The sequence below is a fragment of the Zingiber officinale genome, chromosome 7B (assembly GCF_018446385.1).
Source record: "Zingiber officinale cultivar Zhangliang chromosome 7B, Zo_v1.1, whole genome shotgun sequence".
In the NCBI taxonomy this organism is placed as follows: Eukaryota; Viridiplantae; Streptophyta; class Magnoliopsida; order Zingiberales; family Zingiberaceae; genus Zingiber; species Zingiber officinale.
This window is the reverse complement of record NC_055999.1, coordinates 13,933,420-13,952,055: the sequence shown is the minus strand read 5'-3', so window position 1 is coordinate 13,952,055 and position 18,636 is coordinate 13,933,420. Positions and strand designations below refer to the sequence as shown.

At 37.0% G+C, this 18,636-nt stretch overlaps 1 protein-coding gene across 1 annotated transcript; it reads right to left on the bottom strand.

Moving 5' to 3' along the window:
• Positions 1-4,602: 4,602 nt before the first annotated feature.
• On the bottom strand, positions 4,603-16,609 carry LOC122005377 (mitogen-activated protein kinase 10-like). The gene is made up of 10 exons (XM_042560403.1): positions 15,930-16,609; positions 14,327-14,735; positions 12,252-12,379; positions 12,052-12,111; positions 10,395-10,544; positions 10,139-10,294; positions 9,646-9,857; positions 9,450-9,551; positions 5,531-5,700; positions 4,603-5,452 (listed from the first exon to the last, which is right to left on the bottom strand). The coding sequence occupies exons 1-10, from the start codon at positions 15,951-15,953 to the stop codon at positions 5,004-5,006; spliced, it is 1,860 nt and encodes a 619-aa protein (XP_042416337.1). The 5' UTR covers positions 15,954-16,609; the 3' UTR covers positions 4,603-5,003.
• Between the last annotated feature and the right edge of the window lie 2,027 nt (positions 16,610-18,636).

The following is an 18,636-nucleotide window of genomic DNA, read 5'->3' as shown; positions in this document are numbered from 1 at the left end:
GTCTTCCTCCCCCTTTTTGTTTTGGTGCACATCTCGTTATCATTTTTATTTTTATTTTTAATTATAATTTTAATTCCACTTTGATATGGAATTTGACGGGAGAAACTATTGACGGCCGCAAAGAGAAGCGGGACCGCTGGAGTCGAGTCAGCAGCCAGCCTGAAGAAGGGCCACCGGCTACAGCCGGCGACGAGGGCAAGCCACGGTCCGCTCCTCGAAGGTTCGCGGGGGGACCGCAAATCCTGACGTCACCTTCCTCCCCCGACAGGATCTAACTCCGACGTGGCCAACCACAAATTCAAAATACCCATCAATCTACCTGGACATTGATACCCTCGTCACCAATGGTCCCCGAGTAATTGGAAATCGGGGTACGTTTCAGTGGGGGCATGAATTGGATCTAGTTGAGATCGCAATCCACGTTGTGACACTACGGCGACGCAATGTGTGATTATTGTTCAGCGCGAGCATTCAATAGAGCTCAAGGAATAAAACGTTACTGGCAATAATTCCTCCGAAAATTTTGCTTTTATGTGGATGGAATGATCTCTCAAGGCATAGTTTTATTTCGAGGTAAGTTTTATTTTACCTCTTAGAATGTTAATTACTATGTTTTTTTGCAGTTACGGATCCAGAAATTTAAATATGAAGAGACGATTATTATATATAACAAGAGATAGCATCCTCTATTTTTACTGATAAAATCTTATAATATTAGGAGTTTCATAGTCGGTCCCCCTCCTCTGGATGGATCCGCCCCTGATTTTTTGGACTTGTCCTTTTTATTCATATTTTATAAGTATTATCAAAATGTGCTTTACAAGTTTTCCTATTAGTTCTGCCTTTGTATTTTATTGCTGATTATCTAATAATAACTTATATAAGTATATATAGGAACAAAATGATAATAGTAAATTATAAAATATTTTGACAACATCTATCAAGCGTTGGGGAAGATAAAATGACAATAATAAAACTATTCAAGCATTTCAAAAGAACAATAAGAGTTAAGATTAAAGGGTAAAAATGATCTATAGAAAAGATTTAAAAGAAAATTGGCATGCTTAAATGTCTTGGCAAGTACTGTTTGTTAATCATATTTAATGTTAAGCAAATAACACGATTCCATCCAAGTAAACACACATATTATGCCCTTTTTATTGGCAATTCTAGAAGGAATTTAAAGTAATGATCACATTAAAAATTCTTTCGTTTCAATTATATTATTCATGAGAAGAACTGATTACCTACTCCAACCCCAAGCTTAACATACTAAAACTACATTCAATTTAAATCAGTTCTAGCCAAATATAAAATTAAGCTAGATTTTTATTAATAACTTAATGATCTAATGCAATATAAAATACATATGTTTTATAAATATATGTCCTACGTTATCATATATCAATCATCTGCTAAATCTCATATTATAATCCTAAACTAACTAATCATCTGATAAACTTGTTTAATTAGTTACAGAGACAGTAATTCATGTATTATGTATGTTCTTCAAAGAATTTCTTGTTGCTTCTTTTAAATTTACTAAATTGTGCATTACTTAAACCCTCTTTAATTAATTTGGCAAGAGAACGTTGAAAATTTAGCATCAAGATGGCCGACAGCATATTCTTAATTAAACGTTGGAAAATAAAATTGTCGGTAAAGAGTGATTTTCTTTGTACACTAAATTGTGTTAAGAGTGTCTGGCTGGACTAGAAACATGCATCTTAATTCAACCTGTCTGGATAAAAATTCCAATTCTAATAATAATAAATAATAAATCAATTAAATCTGATGAAGTTGGTTGGTATTTGCCTGGTTCCAAACCACAACAAAACATCTATAATCAATTCGGCTGGAAAACTGATTGGTTAGATTAGTTAATATATATCACAAACAGCATGCATGGCTTGATCAATTCCATAATTATAGTACAAATCGTTTACCTCTGTCAGTTCCAGAATTGACTCGATTAAAACCTTAATTTGTTTGTTTGTTCAGTGCCAGGATACACTGTTTAAAAGAGAATTTCCAGGCTAAATTCAATGATCAATTAACAAGTTTACGTCAGATTACTAAACTTTTATGTGCTGGAAACGATAACAGGATTCTATTATCATACCATTTTCATTTCTTCCTCGTATACCATTAATTAGTTCTTACAGTTTGTTTGTCAGAATTCCAACTAGATTCTGTCAGTATGAAGCGTATTGAACAGCACAACCAAGCTTTCTTCCTTTCTCTGTCTTTCGCATTTTGGTGAACCGTGTAAATAAGTTTCGCATTTAAAATTTTATTATTTTTAATTTATACTATTCCAAGTATATAAATATATTAAAGGGATTTCAAAGTATATTGATTTTAGTTTGAAAGAAGAGTATTTACATGATTTAAATATTATAAAATTAAAGTTAGATAATAATTTAGCTAGTACCGATATTTATTTACGAGTTTTAGTAAAATATTATTATTTATTTATTTTTTGGAATACCAAAACGTTGTTAAGTGGCGAGCTTGGTTTGGCTTTATGATTCGCAGCAGGACAATATGGGGCGGTTGCTTAATCTCTACGACTGATGTTCCCTGCTATACAAAGTGCTGGCGGCGGTGAGCAACAGAAAGAGACAGTAGAGAGCGCACGCCTGAGATTGTTGACCGACACAAGATCCGCAAATCTACGATAAAATAGATGCACGTTAGATTCGATACGTGGTATGTCTTGGGTGGATCCTACTGGTATTGGGTTGGCTAGACATGCCGACGGCGTGAGTCGGTGACAGATTTAGAGACGATGGATTTTGTCGTCCGGCCGAATAGATCGTTCGTGCCTGGCTTTTGACTTGTTAATGCGTGCCGACATCAAAAAAACAAATCTTTTTGGTTGAAGTAACTTATTTTTCCGATTTTTAAATTGTATGTAACATTGAATTTTACTGAAGATTTTTTTTTCTGTATTTAATATAAATGAGAAAATGCGTTCTTTTGTGACACGTTGATCGATGGCAACTAGCGTGAAAAGGTGGTCTTAACTGATGGGAAATCCATCCTCATGTACAATAATTAATTAATTTGGTATAAATTTGGTCGTCAGTAATCGCAACGCGTATTGGACGGTCGTTATCATTCACATTTATACCTCACGTTGCGTATAAACTTGATGGAATTATGTGATTCGCACATCTTGTGGACCAAAATCATGCCGACAAATATTTGGTAATTAATATAATTTAAAAATATATCAACGCGATTTACTTCTCTTAAATAGCAATTCGGTGCTGTGTCTGAATATATAAAAGTTGCATAATAAGTTGTCTTAAGAGTGTGATATAGACACGATGAAATTAAGACGTTCCAAAAAATGAAAATTGTTTTGTTTGGTACGCACGCAAATATTAATAAGCACATGATTATTGTGTTTGAAACTGACTAGGTTGGGGGTTGGTCAAAGAGAACATGAAACCGCCGCTTTATCTGTCTGATTGTGGAGATAGAGATAGAGATAATGCGGGTCCCGCTTGAGCCTCGCCCATCTCTAAAAGTTCATGGGCTAAGCCTTAAGCAGCCCAGGCTTGCGTGGTTTATATGAAAACTGAACTGGAAAATATATGCCAAAAAGACATTTTAATGATTGACGAGTGATTCACCCGCCGGGCAAGTGAGAACGGTGAGCTATATTTGGAGGGGCGTTAAGGTGGTGAATATATCTTTTATTCTAATTGACCAGTGATTTACAAATCTTTAGAAAAATATTTTGTTTTTACAAAAATTAGCTGATTCTTTATCTTATTATTTTAGGAGCATTTGGTTAGAGGGTATCATTGATAATCTTGATAGATTATTAACAAAAAAAAATCTTATTTAATTTAGATAATAAATGATTCTTGATAATGGAGCATGCCTATCACATTAGTCATTAGGGATTTTAAATCAGAATCAGAAAACCTTGAAAGTGTAAAATTTTCACAATTTCGGAGTTAACAATTTTCTTTTTCATTATCATTATTAATATTATTAATTTAATTTATTTAAAAAAATTAATCAAATATTAAATTGATTTAGTGACAAAAGTGTTTAGGATTGAAGAAAGAATAATACATTAAATATTAAATTAGGTTAAAATATTACTCAAGGTTGAACCAACAATATTAAATTATGTTTTATTCCGTTTTGATAATTATGTATAATAATTTAAATCAAATAGACCCTGAGTATGGTAAGATGGCCTGACCTAACTCATTTTAACTGTAAAATAATAAGATAGATTTTACATCTAATAATTTTTTTTTGTTTATTCAAAATGTAAAAAATTAACCATTAAAAAAGTGAAAAAGGTAAATCTCACATTAGGGATACTGTAAGGATGTAAATAAAGAAATTGATAGAAGATTCAGGATCAAACTAAAGGCATCTGTCGAGATTTCCCCAACTTTATTGTCTATTTTAGAGAATTGAGAGAACTTTGCATTTGATGTTGCCATCGACTTTTTCAAGTTTTCTCTGTACTAATTACGTATAGGCTTACTCTGTCTCCATAAAATCAAAATTACAGTACATTGGTCGTTCTTTTTGTTTAATATTTGTGTTTATTAACAATAATCACACTAGAAACATCAAATATGTATATTGTATCCAAAGAAACGTTCGAAACTCCTCAACTAATAATCTCCGGCATTGTATCTGTACAAGTCTGGTAAACGAAACACCAGATCTGAATAAAGTTACAGGGAAAACCGTTTCCGTTCTGTAAGCAAAGCATGAACAATTCCACTTGCTGACATGCTTACAATAACTTTTCAAGTGTTTTCTTCCAGAGAAATGCACATGCCGAGCATGAAATAAGAAATTGCCACTTTAATCGCCCTGGCATTCTATGCAATCCTATCTTGTCTCACTTCTGCGTTCCTAGTGAATCTCCATCATCTTCCCAGTGGTCACTCAAGCATTTGAATTCTCCATCGCCCAACTTTCATTTTCCTGCTCATCACAATATCTGTGATCTCTGCCTAATACATCTTTGTCATACCACACTGAACAGCACCAACTTTTCTATGTGCAACATCACTTGCTGCTGCTGCTGCTGCAACAAGTCCATTGTAGGGCGATTTTGTCTGCACCAAGCTTGCCTCGATCATGCTTTCCCTCACAGCAGGTTCAGCCTTGGTCCTCGTGAGATAAAATGGGGAGGCTCTCATGTCGAGAGCTACATCTGGCGCCATCTTATTGTGCAAGCACGGTTGTGGAGGCTTATGTTGAACGGGTTCATGTTTGGCTTCCAATGGTTCTCTGTTGTAGCCATCCAACTTGCCTGAGCTATTGTGAAAACAATATGCCGGAGAAATACCAGGTTGTGGTGGAAGCACAGGATTTCTAATGAAACGTCTAGGATCATAGGCATCTTTCACACTCGCACTCTCGTAAAGCAAGACGGGACCAATAACTTTTCCTGGCCGAGCTGAGAAACATAGCGTATGATTTGAGTGTTAGTGCACCATCATCATTAGTTATGGTCAATTTGGGTATAAGCAATTACCGGTTGGAATCCTTTGTGGTGCCTGTGAAGTCCTTGCAATATTTCCAGTTGGCCTTTCAACGTCTCGAGGATTCTTGCAAGGTTCAAAAGTGCCTTGTCTCTCTCTTGAAGAGACCATATTGGTTTGTTCCATTGGAGAAACAGTAGTAGACGAGTGGACAACCGTTGATCTACCAGGGAAAATGTATAAGCGTCCCAGGAAATATTGAAAATTAAGAATGCCTGAAACAACTACACAGCATGTTGCATTATGAAAGAAAAGAGAATAAAAAATTTCAGATGAAGTTGTTTTCTAATTTCAGGACCTCTTCATACACTGAAATGATGGGTGAACAAAAAAACATTTCAAATGAAGTTGTTTTCAAGTTTCAGTGCCTATACACTTAATGATGAGTGAATGCTGCTTCAATGATCAGGTTGTATTTGCTATTATTTCTAAATGGTGACTAATTAAAAGATAAAGCTTTAACTCTTAAGATAAAATCTCAAAGTAGGATACAAAAATGCAATCAATCCAAAAACAGAAAAATTAGCTTCAGTTAATATTTTGGTTTCAGCAACAAACTCTAGCAAAGGAAAAAAAAAAAACCCAACCTGATAAAAATTGCAGCTTTCCTTTTTCTGATTTTTTATCACCTAAATGCACTATGCACATGTGCATGTTTGTTCCCAACAAAGTATATCATACAAAGCCATTATAAGATAGAATATTGCAAATTTGTTATTCAACAAAGATTCCTTATAAGCTTGGCAACACGCCAAATATCAAAGAAATAGAAGAAAAACCATTTGGAAGTTAGAATCAGAATGCACTTGCTAATTTCTAAGTTTATACATAAGATAAAAATACATATTCATGAAAGAACTCGCAGCATGGAGGTGAGGGCGCACGGAAGTGATCCGGCTGCCTAGAAGTCTGAGTGTTGTGCACGGAGGCACGCATATATATATATATATATATATGATGGTGTCGCTTTTCGGCTTGCTCGGGCTCCTCCTCTCTGCCAACCTCGGTTGATGCTTTGTTTGCCTCACCTCAGTCAAGAATCAAGATCCAAAAAGCCTGAGAAGTAAAGGAGAGTTAGAGTTGGTTGGCCCTACCGACCGACCACTCCGACACTCAAGTCAGTTCCAAATTCAAGGAATAGAAGTGAAAGAAAGAAGAAGAAGAAATGAAGAAATAGGGTTTAGAGGAGAGGAGACATTATTGGACCGATGGGAATTGTCAGAGGTTAAGGTAGAGTTTCTGGATTTCCAAAACCGGATGGGAAATCGCTGGTACTATAGCATCACGAGGCAATGTAGCATCTTGGGTCTTGTAGCATTAACTGTAATAGTGTGATTTTATGGCATCCGAGAATGTGAGTGAGAGAATATACTGATTTCCAGAGCATTGTAACTTCGCAATACGATAGTGTTACTGTAGCATAACTGAGTACATGGTAGCTTGTTCTTGGGAGAATAGACTGGTTTCCCAAGCATTGTAGCTTGCTTTACTGTCGTAGCTTCCGAGAACTTTAGGTCCACAGGAGAATAGACTGGTTTCGAGCTTTGCACTACTGTAGCTTTTGAGAACTTTGGGTCCTTAGGAGAATAGACTGGTTTCTAGATTCGCAGTACTGTAGATTCTACGAACTTTGGGTGCTCGGGAGAATAGACTAGTGTAGTTATTATAGTGTTGAGATATTGTAGAAGTGTAGTAGTGTAGTATCCAAAAACTGTGAGTGCTCAGGATAAGACTAATGATTCGAGGTGCTTGAAAATAAATCCGAATGTCATCATATATCCCTCCATCAAGTCGAAGTGAGGAGCGAAGTCGAATGAAGTCTGATTAAAAATATTAGGTCAAAGAAGATTAGCTCCGGGATAAATCTAGATACCCATTAGATGTCTCTCCTTAAAGTAGGACTGAGGAGCGAAGTCGAATGAAGTCCGATTAAAAATGTTAGGTCGAAGAGGATTAGCTCAGGGATAAATCCGGATACCATCAGATGTCCCTCCTTCAAGTCGAACTGAGGAGTGAAGTCGGATTAGAAATATTAGGTCGAAGAAGATTAGCTTGGGGTTAAATCCGGATACCATTAGATGTCCATCCTTCAAGTTGGACTAAGGAGCAAAGTCAAATTAAGTCCGATTAAAAGTGTCGGGTCGAAGCGGATTAGGTCAAGGATAAATTCGGATACCATGAGAAACAATGTTGATGCATTTCATCATAGTGAGTCAATTGAGATCTCTCTGCTCTATTTCTTCTTGTTGCCTTGGAGGCAAAACAAGATTCATGAAGAAAATCAGAAGCTAGACATCACAGGGGGTGTGGAAACTTGTGGTGATTTGATATTCCATTCAAAAGAGTATTTTGCAACTATAACTATCAATTAAATAAACAGCTCTTTTGGTTTGATAGTTATAGTTGCAAAATACTCTTTTGAATGAAATATCAAACCGCCACAAATTTCCATAGCCCCTTATAAGTGATGTCTAGCTTCTGATTTTCTTAATCTTGTTTGCCTCTGAGGCAACAAGAAGAAAAAGAGCATAGAGATCACAATTGACTCACCTTGATTAGATGCATCAGCATTGTTTCTGATGGTATCCGGATTTATCCCTAAGCTAATCCTCTTCGACCCAATATTTTTAAACAGACTCCATTCGACTTCGCTCCTCAGTTCAACATGAAGGAGGGACAATTGATGGTATCTGAATTTATTTCCGAGCACCGAGTCATCAAAGTCTTATCCCGAACACCCACAGTTTTCGGATGCCACACTATCGTGCTGTTACAGTATGCTACCGCACCTCGACACTAAAGTAACTGCACAGTTATAGTGATTGGGAAACCAATCTATTCTCCCGAGCACCTAAAGTTCTTGGAAGCTACAATAATGCTACATAGTTGACTAAAGCAAGCTGATACTAGTAGCACCCAAAGTTCTCAGGAGCTAAAGTATTGCTATAGTACCAGCTCTACTACAATGAATACTACAGCAGTACCAATACAGTACTACGAAGCTAGGAATCAGTCTATTCTCCCGAGCACCCAAAGTTCTCAAAAGCTTCAGTAAAGCAAGCTACAGTGCTTGAGAAACCAGTCTATTCTCCCAAGAACCCATAGTTCTTGGAAGCTACGGTATACTAGAATACCAGATCTACTACATTGACTGCGAAGTTATAGTGCTCTGGGAATCAGCCTATTCTCACGAACACACATTCTCAGATGCCACAATACTGCATTGTTATAGTAAATGCTACAATACCCAAGATGCTACACTGTTGTGTGATGCAACAGTACCAACGATTTCTCATCCGGGCTTAGGAAACCCAGAAACTTGACCTCAACCTCAGACAATTCCCAACAGCTCGAACCCTTGGCCCCCAACAGTCCGACAATGTCAGGTGCTACGTGGAGATTCCCTTCGGAGAGCTATATAAAGAGGCATCGAGATAAGTGAAGGGGGAGGTTGCTTTTGGTAAGCGGAGGTGACTCTTCTCCTCTAAACCCTAATTCCATAGCATGTTCATTTCTTCTTCTCTCTTTCGCTGCTATTTCTTGAATCTGGAATTGACTTGAGCGTCGAAGTGACAAGTCGGTAGGGCCAGCCAGCTCCAACACTCCTTTACTTCTCCTGCCTTTGGATCTTGACTGAGGGGAGACAAACGAAGTATCATCGGAAGTTGGTGTGGTTGGCAGAGAGGAGGAGCCCGAGCAAGCCGAAAAGCAACACCATCAATATATATTCAAAGTCAACCAAAACCATGTTTACTATGCAACGGGAGGAAAACAAAATATGCATTATGTTCTAAAATCCATGATCTCTTGCATATAATTCTGGCCCCCTAATTCTAAAATTCACTTGAATAGTATCTACATGCCTGAAAAAGAAAGCATAAAGATCAACCAAAACTAAAATGAAAAGAGTACCTAGGGAGAGAAACATGTTTCCTATTTAGTGGAATGGCAGGTCCAATTTTACCACCATTCTCCTCAAGGTAAGCAAACTGCTTTCTAAACTGATCCACAGCGCTGCATAAACAGAAATTGGAAGTTGAGAATAAGGACATGTCCAGGAAGGAGATACATACACATACTGATGGGTGGTGGACATCAAGTATCGAACCTAGGATACAAGAAATTTGTTCTTTCGGTTCCATTAATGTAGTCTTTGAGTAACTGAGGATGATACTCCAATATTTCACGAAAGATAAGTTCCCGAATGTCATCTTTAGTCAACCTTCTACGCTCAAACTCAAACTCCATTTTTGTGATTGGATGGCTAGATGGTTCCCTCTCTACTTTAGCAAGACCTTTGAAATAGGGATCAGCCAATGCCTGACAAACAAGAGGTATTATTTTTATGGACAACCAAAAGTGTGAGAAAGATGCCAGTAGTATTAAATTGATTAAGGCTAGTGGTATAGTGAGTTTAGATCCATATTGGTAGGTTATAGGTTTAGGGCCTTCTCATGATCCTATATATTCCCATTAAATAGTTATCACACTAAATGCAACACGAAAATTTTCTTCCCCAACCTTAACAAAAGACTACTGGATAGTGGATACTAAAAAAGGGTAAGTGGGGAACCCTCATGAATTCAATTGGAAGAACATACCTCTTCAGCAGTTGGCCTGTCCTTAGGATCAAAGGCTAGCAGCCTCTCTAAAAGTTTTAATGCCAACGGATCTGCATTTGGGAACTTCTGTGCAAATGGTACTGGCTGTTTCTTCCTCATACTGCTCAAATATCTCCTTGCCTTTTCATTCCGAACCTAGGGTTAGAAAGAAGGAAAGTGTATTCAAAATTAGGCATTTTTCTGGTTCTTCAGTACAACCACATCCTATACGGAAAGTTCTAATCAACCACAGTACCCGAGAAATTGTATCCAAGGAAGGTGTCCCCAGAAGATCAGTCATCAAATCCAACTGATGAACCACATTTTTGCCAGGGAAGACAGGCTTGCCTGTCAATACTTCAGCAAATATGCAACCAATACTCCAAATATCAATAGCAGGAGTATACTGCAAGTTGATAACAGCCAGTCAATATCTTTTCCAAAAGAATGAAGTTCACACTTTAACCATAAAAACTTAAAGATAAGGAACAAACTCTATACAAGTACCTCTTGGTAAATTAAATTTCAATTTAAAGGGAGTTCAAAATCCTTCCTGAACAAGCATTATTTTAATATATAATCTATATTATTCCTAAAGAATTTAGGAGAAAGCCACCAAAATAAACCAACTGATACACTGCCAAACTTTTTGAGAAAAGCAACTATTTCCACTCATAGATTACAGTGTTAAGAATTTAGCCTCATCAAGTATCTCAAAAATGGGAGAATCCTCCAAAGATAATAAGCCAGAATAGATTATCTAGGAAGAAGGCCATCTTAGCTCTCATATAACTAAGCCAGAATCCAATTTCGCTGTCCCTTACTGCTCAAAAGTCCAGCAGAAAAGTGTAAGACATGGGCACATGATATATTGTAATTTTGATATAAGCACAGTAGCATGACTTTCTAATGATGAATTAAATCAAAGAAATAACTAGTGATATTGCCTTGCACAGAGCTCAATGGAAATAGGATTCATGTAGCCAACCAAGAATAGTTGACTCTTGCAGTGATGATCATAAATTTATATGGTTTATCCTCGATGAACAGGTAAAAATAAGAAATTATTTTTTAAGACAATAGGCACTTATTGCAATTTGGTTCAGATCTACTTATGAAAATGTCTCACACCTTCACACACACCCTACCCCCTCAAAGGATTTTTAATGCTTTTATTTAATACTAGATGGTTAGCCAGTAGACCATGTAAACGTCTGAATCCAACAACAAAGTGCCAATCAGAAAAACGACAATACATGCTACCAATTGATTCAATTCCAATCTGGATCTCAAAACACTAATTGTGGTGGTGTGTGATGAATACAAGTTAGAATTCATGAAAACAGAAAATGTTAATAGAATTATAGATTTAGGAATAATTTAATACAGAATATGATTGCTTAATTACTAGTAATGTAAAATTTTATATCTACATATAACCTTAGTTTTTTTTCTTCCTTTTCTACAGCTTTTATTTAAAAAATCAGTTGAGTCAATCAAATTGATTCCACTGATTATACATGGGTTACTATACCTGTTGGACTTTGAATCATACATCATAGTGGTTTGTAGTTAGTGTTAATTTGAACTAGGAGCAAAAGTACAAATTTTACTATAATATTTAATCATTTTCCCTTTACTGTGTAAACATTAAAATTAGTAGCCGTTATAAAGGGCATGCCACTAAGGAATTCATGACAAGATGCATAGCATTTTGATAGAATACTAGTTGTGCATGACAAGTAGATCTGCATAGTCTGATCCAGCATTGCCATGAATTAGAACAGTGCCTTTTGCATAAGCGGACGAGTGAGGAATTGAGCTTTCTTTGGGATATGCTTTAATAGCAAAATGAACCAGTTGAATTTTCTAGAGATGCAGACATTTAAAACAGATGAGACATATGTCAATACCTTAGAAAAGAACGATCCACATAACTCTGGAGCCCTGTACCATCTGGTTGCAACATAATCCTGTCACATGTTAGGGATTTAGAATGGTGAAATTTTACCATTAACTTCTTAGCTTTCAAATCAGCAAAATAAGATTACAGCAGGATATACAAAAGGAAATTTGGAAAGAAATAAAAAGAACCATGCACTTTCCCACTTACTGTCCAAAAAATTGTTGTGGGGGTATCACTAAATGCAACTCTAGCTAATCCAAAGTCACAAATCTTCAGTTTGCAGTTTGCATTTGCTAGTATGTTCTTTGGCTTTAAATCACGATGATACACATTAGCTGCATGTAATGTCACACAATGTTACAACACCAGGACAATAACAAAATCATATGAGAAAAAAGTATATCACCAGTAGAGAAAACAATTCAGAGTAAGTGAAGGATGAACTGGTCAAGGAAATGATTTGTTGCACAACGTTTTCAACACCATGATAAAAGGGATTCAAAGTTATTGCACCTAAATAAACGAAGAAACTATAAACCACAGAATAGTACAGACATTTCTAACAACCAAAGTCTATTTTATTTAATTTTCTTAGTTGGCACGAGATATCCAGTTTACACTAATCCTAGGGTGATCGGTCCGGCCCTATGGAAGTTTCCCACTAGTTCGGGTGGCCCATCAGCGCAACATTCTTAGCTCAACCGCCCATTAAAGGAAACCCATCCGTTAATTCGTCGGGACTGAATCCTTAGATGCCTAAAAACTGAGAAAGCGCTCTACCGCTGCACCATTGCTGCGGGAGCAACAACTAATGTATATTCAGCAAAGGTGATAACCCTCACCTTGTGACCATCCAAGACTGCCCTCTATGATTTGGAAGGGAGATAAATTACGGGGGTTTTGCCCAAAGCACAATGACCCTTTGCATGGGATCAGGTGACCCACAGTGCATTTCACATATGCTAGGAATCGACCCTATAACCTATTGCAGGCTGCAGCAACACCACATGCAAGTACTGACTATGCTAGCCCGTGGGAGCAACAACCAATGTATATTGGAGCAAAAGGTGAAGGCATCTCCTGGGGGTCCTAGTGCAGCGACCCTTTGCATGGGGAGGTCAGACACCCAACAAGACATTTTGCACCAATTGGGAATTAACCCCATGACCTATTCGAGCCGCCATTTATGCAGGAATCAACTGTGCCAACCCGTGGGGACAACAACCTGTGTATATATATATATATATATATTGATGAAACACAACCAATGTATATTGATCCATATGAAGAATGAAATTTCCATTCATTTGATCAAAGTAAAACAAAAATTGAGCCATCATCTATTCAATGTCTGCAACATAGTGAACCAACATATTAGATTGAAGATAACACATGTTCATGAGTCGAAAAAATTTCATATTTAGCATGTGGAATATACAGCAACATCACCAAACTGTCTCAAAACTCAGTATTCAGTAAGTCGACATTAGCATAGCACTAATTGTTACCAAAAGGGATCGTAGAACTCTAATAATTTTTCCAATTTCTAGAAAAATACCAGTATCCTTAATGCCACAAAAGTTTCTCAGAAGCAAACTAGTAGAATGCTTTGTTAATTAATCTACAAAATAAAATTCCAATAGAAATGGCAAACATTCTCATTGCTTTTGATGCTCAGATAATGAGATTGCTAACCCAACATGAGTGAATCATCTAAAGGCAAAGTTCATGGGAGTATGCAATAAAACTCGATGTGTACAAATTGTAATAGGGGGCCCTCCTGGAAAATTGACTTTACTGTAAAGACCTGGTCCTGGACCAGCCAATGCACAATCATCTGCATGATACCTTGAAGTCTTTATTGGCCTACTTTAATCAAAGCCTGGTCGGTATGTTTATCCCAATGTCATATTGTTACCTAGCTTGGAAATTAACCTACTTAAATTTGAGATGGTAAAACAAAACTGACTAACAAAGCTGGTGGTGAACAATCAAGAGTTCCACTTGATGATTTCACAGCCCCTATTTTTCCCTCCACAACAAAATGGACTTGAGAGAGTCATCTCAAACTAGACATTTATTAAATGCCAAAATTATTAGCACAAGCAAGTGTGAATAGGGTTAACTTGGTGCTGGAACTTCCACCAGAATGAGGTCATTAAGTATATAAAACTTAATGGACCTGAATTACTAATTCATAATAAAAAAAGAATGGAAATGAACAACCAGAAGTAGCATTTAACCACATCACATTGATAATTCAGTAATACAATAAGATTTACCTGTGTGGATATATTTTAAAGCACGAAGCAACTGATAAAGAAAAAATTGGTAGTGTTCTTTTGTCAAGTCATCATTTGCCTTAATTACTTGGTGGAGATCAGATTCCATGAGCTCAAAAACAACATAAATATCTTTGAAATCCCTCCTTGATGGAGGCAACATTATGTGTTTGATCTCCACTATGTCTGGATGCCTTAAGAGACGAAGAAGTTTGATCTCACGAAGAATTCTGACAGCATCAGATATGTGTTCAAAAATATCATGGATCTTCTTTATTGCTACCTTCTCACCAGTATGTATATCAATTGCCGAGCAAACTACTCCATAGCTACCTTTGCCAATAACCTCCTGAATCTTGTATCTATTAGCATCACCATACTCGCTGAAAAAGTCTAGTTCTGGTGAATTCTGCAGAAGACAAACACATAGAAGCAAAGTTAAATGTGATAGACAAAGAGATGCCACATAGTTTGCAAATGCACTTAATTCACGTAAGAAAAAATGACTAGCAGTATGTTGTCAATCTAAATTTACTGAGACAAAGCTATGAATTTGTGGGAAAAATAACATGGTTAAAGTTCCAGCAAACAGTATTTGGATACTAGCATTTAGGTATAAATTACAATGGGAAGAGAGTAAATTGAAGATAACAAAGAAAGTCAGAGAGATTTTTTTTATTATTATTATATTTTTTTGTCTGTGCATGTTATTTCTTCTTTATGAAATTATAGAGGAAACTAACGTGATAGCACATACGATCATCAAATTTCCTTCTCATCGACTTTTTATGGCACTAATTGGTGCACGGCACTCAGGGCTATCTGGAGCAGAGAACTGGTTTTCATTTTCTTAGATTCTACAGATGAACTTGGAAACACCACAAAGTGACCATCTGAAAATTCATATTTGACCCATAATTTGGTTCATCATCAGCAAAATCCATTAGAAAGCAGAATTCTAAAGATACAGATACGGTCATAATTGAGAGAAACGACTCTTCTGGCAACTGAAATAAGTGATACAGGGTTACAGACAAATGGAATAACAAAGCTGTCTAAAAAGCCTCTGAAAGCTCTTAGTTAAATTTAATAGATGAAACCAAGAGTCCTGGTACATTCACCGATCATAATCAAGATAAAAAAAGGTAAACAAGAAAAGAGTGATGAGTATCTTAACTACAGTTGCTTGGACTCCATTCCAATTGATTTTTAGGTTAACAAATTTCAGATGAACAGCAAAAAACTGAAATCGAGTGTCTGGCATCAGATTCCTCTAGTAGAATTAATAAGAATCGGTCGGTGTGCTAGAGAAATTATACAGCAAAAGTAGACAGTTTTAACCAAAAACAGTCCTTCTAACAATACCAGATGTAACCAAAAATAAACTTCATTTCCGATCGATCAACAATAGCCACAAATAGACAGTTTTGGTATCAAAAAGGACATCATATAGACTTAAAGAGAAGGCAGACTGAAGAAAGTTGCCAAATTGAAGAGAACAGAAAGAACAAAAAGACAACCAAAGGCTGGACACAGAAGAGATTCGAATTGTAGCAACGGAGAAAGAAACCAAACACGCAAAACACGGATTCAGAAATCCCACCTTCTTACGCTGATCTTGCTGCATTTGTACAGCTAGCCACTTGGAATTCCTCACAGAAAAGCCAAATCTACTTCTTTTTTTTTCCTCTCTCTCCTACCTCTTTCTTCACAACCCCCTTTTTTTTTCCTTTCTTTCTCCCAAGCGCCGTAAAAATTTCTGCACAAGAAGTCAAAAAGAACAGATCGCCACTGGAACCAGCAGCATTTGTCCTATCGGCCCATGCACCAAATCCCCTAGTCCCACTCACGCGTTGTATTCCACCGACCCACCGACTAAACACAGCAACCAGATCCAATCTCAGATGTACTCCCAAGCCCTCGACGAAGAGACAGCTACAAGAACACCGTCCACCACAATCACGAACAGAGACAACAGCGCCGGAAGATCAACCACATATCCCTTCCTTCCCGCATCGGCTGCCGTCCAAGATCCAGCCCCTCCGCGCTCCAAACGGAAAACAAAGCTCCGCCCCCACCTCGGCCTCGACCAAACAGCTCGAGACCTCGACTGCTCGACAAATCTCCAGCCTCAAACGAATCAGACCCGAAACCAAACCCTAATCCAAGGGCTTGGTCGCAGAAAGAGGCCAGACGAGGGCGAGATAGAGGGGGAAGAGAGAGAGAGAGACAGAGACAGAGAGAGGAGCGATGGGGCGTTGTTCCTTGTTTATTCGTTCTCGATGCCAGGAATCTAAATCGTTTTTTTAATACCTCTTTGGACAGTAATGCCCCTGGCCTCCCGCGAACAACTCGCTCAAACTAAGGGCTTCTCTAGTAATTATCACAAACAAGGAAGGGTATTTACGAGAGAGGACCAGGCTCCTCCCTTGGCTTTTCTATGCAACTTGATGCCCCTTAGTCCCTTAACGATCCTTTCTATTTTTTACCGTTGGATGAAGAAGAAGAAAAAAGTGGATCCGTCTTAGATTTTGAGATAAGTACTTGAGGCTATCAAGTGTCTTCTTCTTCCTTTCCTTTCTTCTTGAATTACTTACATTTCTCAGTCTTTCAGAAAGTTTTTGTGATAATAGTTAGTTGCAAATCAACCTCCAAGGCAGAAAGGTAGATGGGAACTCAACAACATTGATAATCTCATAAATGAAGCCACACTTGTATATCAAATAAAAGTAACTTGAATCCGTAAATGCACATAAATAAATCCTTTCACATATTGCAATATGTCACCCACTCATAAAGTCTCTTGAGGGACTATGATATTGGAGCCTCTTTTGATAGGGATACCAATTTTTTTTAATAAAAGTCCTCTTTGTTAATCCTTAATTATGTTATAAATAATAATCTCGAGCATGCATGATTGATTAGAAGTGAGATGGAGACGCTGCAACTTATCATTGAAATGGTGATGGCAAAGAGCTCTGAGTTATTATAATGTCATGTGAGCAATCATCCGACCGACACTTGTGCAGTGACTTTGATTGTTGCCTACAGACTTTACAACTGCCATTATAATGACTTGATGGGAAGCCTCTAAACTTTGTCATGTCAATTGGTCTAAATGAAGTTGTATTTTGAATGCTTATTGATGAATATATATAGAGAAATACAAATGGATTGAAAATATACACCAACGCAATTGACAATCCTGATCGCACACGTTCATATGATGGGAATCATTATTTCTATAGCTCACATCCACTATTATTTAATATGGAAAAAATATCAGGAAAAATCAGCCTTAAATAATAGTCCATGCACTCGATGTGTTTGGACGTGATAATTTATTTATTCAGCAAAGGGAGAAATGTTCACTTGAGGGTAGAGCTAAATCAAGTCAACTCGAGACGAGTTGAATTTTGAGATATTTAAGATTATTTTATAAGGCAATTGAACTGAATTGAGTTAAGTTTAAAATGAATTAAACTTTTGAAATGATTATTCAAACTTGATTTGATTTATTTTTCTGAGTTTGAACTTATTTGAAGTTTGGTTTGAACTTTATTTGTTTAAATATTATCAAGCTCTCAATTCGAGTTTAATTTGAGCTTGATTCGAGTTTAGTTTGTTTAGATGTTATCGAGCTCTCAATTCAAACTTATTTGATTGTTTGAAACTTTTACTTGTTTTATTAATTATTGACTTGATAGTTTAAACTTATTTATTTTATTTTATTTATTTATTTATTTATTTATTTAGTATATTGATAAGAGTTTTATTAATAAGCATATTCATGAATATTGTTCACGAACATTGTTCATGAACATTAATAAGCTAAACATATATATGCTCAAACTTGTTTATTTAGTTTAACGAGATGTTCAATATTTATTTAATTGATCTTGTGTATATTAAACAAACATAAATAAACTCTTACCAAATATTGATCCTGTCCGAATCAGGAGTCAACGGACGCTGGGGACGTGGCGCTCCCTGCTGGATCCTCGAGTGCTCCGGCGAACCTGCAACAAAACCGAGCCGGGAGGGGTGTCCCGGCGACGGCCCTCCGACGCTCAAGTCAGGCGAGGAATAACAAAGGAAGTGGCTTCAGAGATCTAGATACTCGTCCCTCCGGTGAAGAAATGGGGGCCTTATATAGACCTATTGAAGAAGCCTGAGCACGCCAATCGAAGTGATCACCTGCTTTCGATCATGCCCAGGTATGGGTCTGTCAGAAGGACATCCCTAAGGCCATACCGCTACTGTATCCACCTCTCCATGATGTGACGGCGAGATCCTCCATCATGCGATCT